This window comes from Globicephala melas, chromosome 2 (assembly GCF_963455315.2).
Source record: "Globicephala melas chromosome 2, mGloMel1.2, whole genome shotgun sequence".
In the NCBI taxonomy this organism is placed as follows: domain Eukaryota; kingdom Metazoa; phylum Chordata; class Mammalia; order Artiodactyla; family Delphinidae; genus Globicephala; species Globicephala melas.
In genome coordinates, this window is record NC_083315.2 from 129,156,856 (window position 1) to 129,162,855 (window position 6,000).

Genomic DNA, 6,000 nt, shown 5'->3' on the forward strand with positions numbered 1-6,000 from the left:
GTGGTGACTATAGTTAACAATACTGAATTACATACTTGAAGTTGCTAAGAAAGTAACTCTTAAATGTTCTCACCACAATTAAAGAAAAAGGCAAATATGTGATGTGTTAGGGGTGTTAACTAACCATACTGTGGTAATCATTTCACAATATAGAAGTGTATCAAATGATTACACTGTATACCTTAAACTCACACAACATTATATGTGAATTATATCTCAGTGGAGCTGGAATAAAGATAAAAAAAAATTATTTACAATTTAAAAATAGTGAGACTGACTTTTACACAAATATGCTATACTGGGTTGAAGAGCATCCCCTAAAATTGATGCCCACCTAGAACCTTAGAATATGATCTTATTTGGAAGTAGGGTGTTTGTAGGTGTAATCAAGTTAAGTGGAGGTCATACTGAATTAGGGTGGGCCTAATCTGATGACTGGTGGGTAGGATATTTGGACATAGGCAAAGAGAAGAATGCCATGCGAGGACAGAGACACACAGGAGAGAATACCATGTGAAGGTGGAGGCAGAAAGTGGAATGATGCATCTACAAGCCAGGGTACTCAAAGTGCCAGCGACCACCAGACACTGATTGAGAAGCATGGAACAGATGCTTCTCCATCAGAGCCTCCAGTAGGGACCAAGCCTGCGGACACTTTGATCTCAACCTTCTAGCCTCTAGCACTGACTGAGGGAGTAATTACTGTTATTTTAAGCCACCTAGATTGGGTTTTGTTTAGCCAGAAAGAGGAAACTAACACACATATCAGTACCTATACCTCTTTATATCAGTCAGCATAGACTCGGTTTTGTTGCAGTAAAAAAAGACTCTCTCCTCCGATTCTTAGAGGCTACAATAGCAAAGATATACTTTTCATTCTTCTTCTCACCCACATGTCATCACAGATAGCTGCCACTCCACACCATGTTACCTTCAAGCAACCTCTACTTGGAATATTGCCTCTATCTGGTATGAGAAACATGGAAGATAGAGTCCAAACATTCAGAGATTTATGGGATTAGAAGATGAAATTGATTCTCATTTCCAACCTGTAAACTATAATATTGAAAAGCCTTTAAGTGACAAAGTTCTAATCAACTCAATCCTGGGACAAGGAACAAATCAAGAGTATGGCCACCATGTTTTACTAAAACCTCTGAATCAATTCAGGTGGTTTACAGTAAATGATTTCAGTCAGACAAAATGGCAGAGGCGAACTATGCATTGGTTCTTGAAGCTTCTGCCCCAAAGTGACTCACATCACTTCTACTCGTGTCTCATTGGCCAGAGCAAGTCTGATGCCATTGTACGGGTATGTATAACCCACATATAGGAGGGGCAGTAAATCTTTTCAGAAATACTGCAATCTCCCCACTCTTACAGAGGATTATCCTTTCAGTAGTCACTTTGAGAGGCTATTTTAGTAGTACAGTGATGTGGAGAATGTTTGGAGTGATTTCCAGAGCAAACGTATGAGGTCACATAAGAAATTGACTCTTGACTTTATGATTTTTGACCCCCAGTGGCATTCTCCAGATAGATCATCATCCACCTAGTCTCCAGATGTGGTTACAAATAACTTCTAGTTTACTACCCCAAATTAAATCCCCTCTCAAGTAGTGAAAATTTGCCACTGTCAAAGCTGATCAAAGGAAGGTACTCCAGAAGACTACCAACAAGGAGCTACAGAAGTGTTGTGAGAAGTGTTATGAAACAACAGCATCACTGAGATGAGATCACTGACCAGCCTCCCAGTGGGACTCCCTAAAAGGTGCAATGCTTGATTGAAGGAATATATATAATGTGTAATAAATGATAACATATTAATATCTTATCGTACATAATATATATAAAATATAAAAATGCATAACGTATAAGGTTATGTGTGTATGTATAAGTATATAATACCTCTGATGTGTTTGTTAAAAAAGGAAATCAACATGGCTTTAGGCATCCCTAACACAATTTCTGAAGCAGAGAGACACAACTACAGAATGATAATGATGGCCAGCCTATGTGGAAATCTTCCTATGTTCCAGGCACTAAATGATTTATGTGAATTACCTCACTTAATCCTTGCAGCCAGGGCTGGGACTAGGACGAGGGAAGCAACCTACCTGGGGCACAGAATTTGAGGAGACACCCACTCTCAGGGCTGGACAAATACAAGGTTGATATTTGCATGACCCTGAACGCCTCCTTCAGTGTTGTACCCTCAGAGCCTCACCTCACCCTAATCCCGGACCTGCTTGTAACAGTCCTGTAAGGTCAAGATCATCAGCTCCTTTCTTCGCAGATGAGGAAACAGAGGCTTATGGGGCATGAGTATCTTGCTTCACTTGAACCCAGGCAGTTTGGACACCCAGGCCTTAGCCTTGACTCGTTGCGCCTGCATCAATGCCTTCGTCGACGCCCCATCTCAAGTTTTGGTTGTTTTTGTCGTCTTTTCCAGGTGTCCAAGGCAGCTGCAGACTTGATGGCCTACTGTGAAGCGCATGCCAAGGAAGATCCCCTCCTGACGCCTGTTCCGGCTTCAGAGAACCCATTTAGGGAGAAGAAGTTTTTCTGTGCTATCCTTTAAGTCTTCAAGAGGAACCTGAGGAGCCTCGGGGCTCCAGGGACACTGATGTAGAGTTTTTAGCAAAGTGGGCGCCTTTCTAGTCCACAGCATTTAAAGAGAGGGAGGAGAACCATCCTGGAGACTCCAGGCTATGCATGTTTAAAGAACTGGTCCCCTTTATGAGAATGAGAGCTGATCCACACCCCCGAGTTAAGAGATCTGATGTCTGCAGAATTGCCTGGAGGAGGGGAGTATGTAAAGATAAAATCGGTGTCATTTCTTTCCTGCTATCCCTCCCAAACCTTATGTTTCTGCTTCATATTTAAAAAATAAAACAGACAGCTGTACTGAGCTCAGATATGTATGACCTTCTTGGAATGAATATTGCCTTTAGAATACCCTTTGACGAGCTGAGTCGTCCAGTGTAGGTGCGGTTCGGTTTAATGGCGTTGATATTTCGTCTTTGTGCCTTTCTTTTTCTTTTTCCCTTCTCCCCTACCCCTCCTTCCACCCCTCCCCATTAGAGTAGTAAAGAGATAAGGCTGGATTTGTCTGTAAGATTGAACTCAAAGGATGAGCGCCCAAAGGGTTTAAGGAGATGTTCCCCGTGGTTTATCCTCATGGTAATAACAACAACAACAACAAATGCCGGTTGTCTGTATTCTTTTATCACTGTTCCTAACATTTGTACATGGTAGCTTTGATTCTGCAAGTAAAAGTAGATCATGTGTTGTGACTGGTGCTTTCATATATTTGTGACAATTTTTGAGTAATACTGCATGAAAATGTCCCCATGTTACATCCATTCAGTTTTACTATAAAGTAAAGAAAAAGTTTTACTATAAACTTTAGAAAAAGAATGAAAGAGAAAGGAAGCTGGGGAGGAAAAAACTCAGTATCTTGAAAATTGAGATGACTTCAGAGCCTTAGCCATGCCTAAAATACCTCCTAGTTAACAGTGGCATCCACACCTCTTCCACATATTTTCCAGAATCCAAAGCATTTTGGTTTGATCCAGGACCCAGGACAGCACAGGGAGGGCCAAGTGACAGAGGCAAGGATTCACCCTGAGTTGGGAAGTGCTTTAATCGAAGAGTCAGAGCAAATTCCCTTTTTCCCTGAATCACAGAAACTCTAGATTGAAAGAAGCCTTTCTGTGCTGTTCTTAACGAGAAAAAACGTGGCCCTTGTTTGTTTAAGTATCAGGAGAAATAAACCCACAACTCCAGACCAGACCCACTCTCAGAACCTGGCTGCTCACGGGCTAGGGAGAAGGGGGCAGCTGCTGCCCCCAGCAGCTCCACCAGAAAGGGTTCTGGCTCTTTTTGCCCCTGAAATGACCTTTGTTTTTTACCCACCAAAATTTTCAATAGAATCTTTTCTTTGTTTTTGTTCTCTGCTTTGTTTGTTAGAGTCTTATTTACAAACTTCCTTGCAGCTCGGGCTCTCTCTTCCCAAGAAATGATGTTGAAAGTGATTTTTCTTTGTGGCTCCACCAGTAACGGGAGGTCTGGAAGTCTGTCTCATTTCTTTCTGTGTCATTCCCAGGCAGGTGTGGGCTCTCTTACAATTCCTTAGTTGCTTTGAAATCCCGAAAGACCATTTCTGGATTAATTTTATTCTCTTTCCATTCTCTTCCTCCCATTAAAAAAAAAAAAGATGGAAAGGAAGGGAAAAAAGAAGATAAAAAGATGTAATATGCCAAGGACAGATCTTGAAACAGACTTGATAAACATTCTCCTTAGCTCCTTGTATGGGCATGACGGTAAAAGAATAAATACATCCAGTTAAAACTCATGCCTGGGGAAGGGGAGGAGAATATTAAGACATTGTGAAGTGTATGAATGCACTCCTATAACCAGATACTTCTGTTCAAACCTTGGGATTTTGCTACAGTCAGTGGGACACTGAAGAAGATTTAGAGGGGAAAAACCCTGGCAGAGTATGTATTAAACTACAGTATTGTACCATTGGCTTAGTAATACTGTGGAATCAGCTAAAACCCAACCACATTTTTAAAATGAGCAGAAATATGAATTGAATATGTGGTCACATAAAAACAACTGTGAATAAAACACTCTGGTGGTGATTAAGGCGTCATTATAAGACCCTGATGCTTTTCATAATCCACGCCATTTACTTTTCTCAGAAGGACTCTATATTTTCATGTAAAGCTAGGTCTTTGGAGCAATTAAAATGTAATTAAAACTTTTAGGAATACAGCTCTGGTAATTAAAAGTTAAGGAAGTTCCAAACTTCATGTGACCTTGTTTGTCAAAGGAGAAAGAAGGCAGAAAATACACAGCCCATCTGAAATTAAATTTAAGAAAAATGTTTGACTTTTTCATAATTTCATGTGCTACAGAAGGGAATTATAATCCCAGAGTTTTTCTATGAGTTTTGACTTATTGGTATTTTTACTTGTTAAGGGGGAACTAATCTTTTGATTACTTATGCCTCTAAAGAGTTTTAATTCTTTTAGAAATTTAACAATCATTTTCACCAGCATAATTTTATCTTAAGGGGTATACTAATAGGAAAACTTAGCTTAATTATTCAAGGCCCTAATTTACATATATAATATATTGGGTAGTAATGAAAATCTGCCATGGAATTCTTTAAACAGTAATAATAAAGCTCATATTTAGAATGCAAACTCTATTAAGAAAAAAACCAATCTTGCCTCATCCTCAATATTAAATCTGTTTTCTTTTTTTTTTCTTTCCATTTTAAACCAAGTGCTATTTAAGTCAGAGTGTGTGAATAAGTACTTTGAACTGAGGCTAATTTTGCTAATAATATTTGAAAGAGACTGCTCACCAAGGAAAAGTTTTAAACCATTTCTCCATATACTCATATTTACAAAAGACATTTTGAGAAGCATGCTGTCTTAAGGGATTTTTGTACTTTTTTTTTTTAATATTTGCTTCTAGCTGCTCCTGGCAATGGTGAATTGTTACGTATACATTAATGTTTTCCCAGCCCTAGAACTGTTCACATTTTTCCTATATAAGATCTATGGAGTGTATCTTTCAAAGAGAGGGAAATACAGAAATGTTAAAGCAGAAAAACCTGAATGTGATGTGTACATTTTCATCCCCCCATGGACAATGTATTTGTTTTAATAAATGGAATTTTCAGATTCATTTCATATGCAATCGATTTTATTGTGAAAGCCCGTGGACCACCTCGCCCATCGATTCTATGGTTATTTTGAGAAGGATGATGACACGTAACAAGATAGATGAGGAAACAGGAATTCGTGACTTTTCTTTAGGGGTTTGTTAATAGAGGCACCTAAGGAGGGAACATCTCACATGAGGCTCTTTAAAAGCCTTTCTCCCTGGGGACAGTGCCTGGGGACAGAGAAAGGTGATGGGGAAGAGTCCAGGCTCTGGCAGGCTGGACTGTGAAGATACCTGAGGTGCATTCACACTTGA

At 39.6% G+C, this 6,000-nt stretch overlaps 1 protein-coding gene across 2 annotated transcripts in view; it reads left to right on the forward strand.

Moving 5' to 3' along the window:
- The window catches only part of GNG2 (G protein subunit gamma 2), a 137,834-nt gene extending 132,128 nt beyond the window's left edge, over positions 1–5,706 (forward strand). For both annotated transcript variants that reach the window (XM_030854973.3, XM_030854972.3), the window contains one exon: positions 2,453–5,706. In XM_030854973.3, the coding sequence (XP_030710833.1) occupies positions 2,453–2,581 (129 nt within the window). In that variant the 3' untranslated portion in view covers positions 2,582–5,706. The remainder of the gene's footprint in view (positions 1–2,452) is intronic.
- The last annotated feature ends 294 nt before the right edge of the window (positions 5,707–6,000 follow it).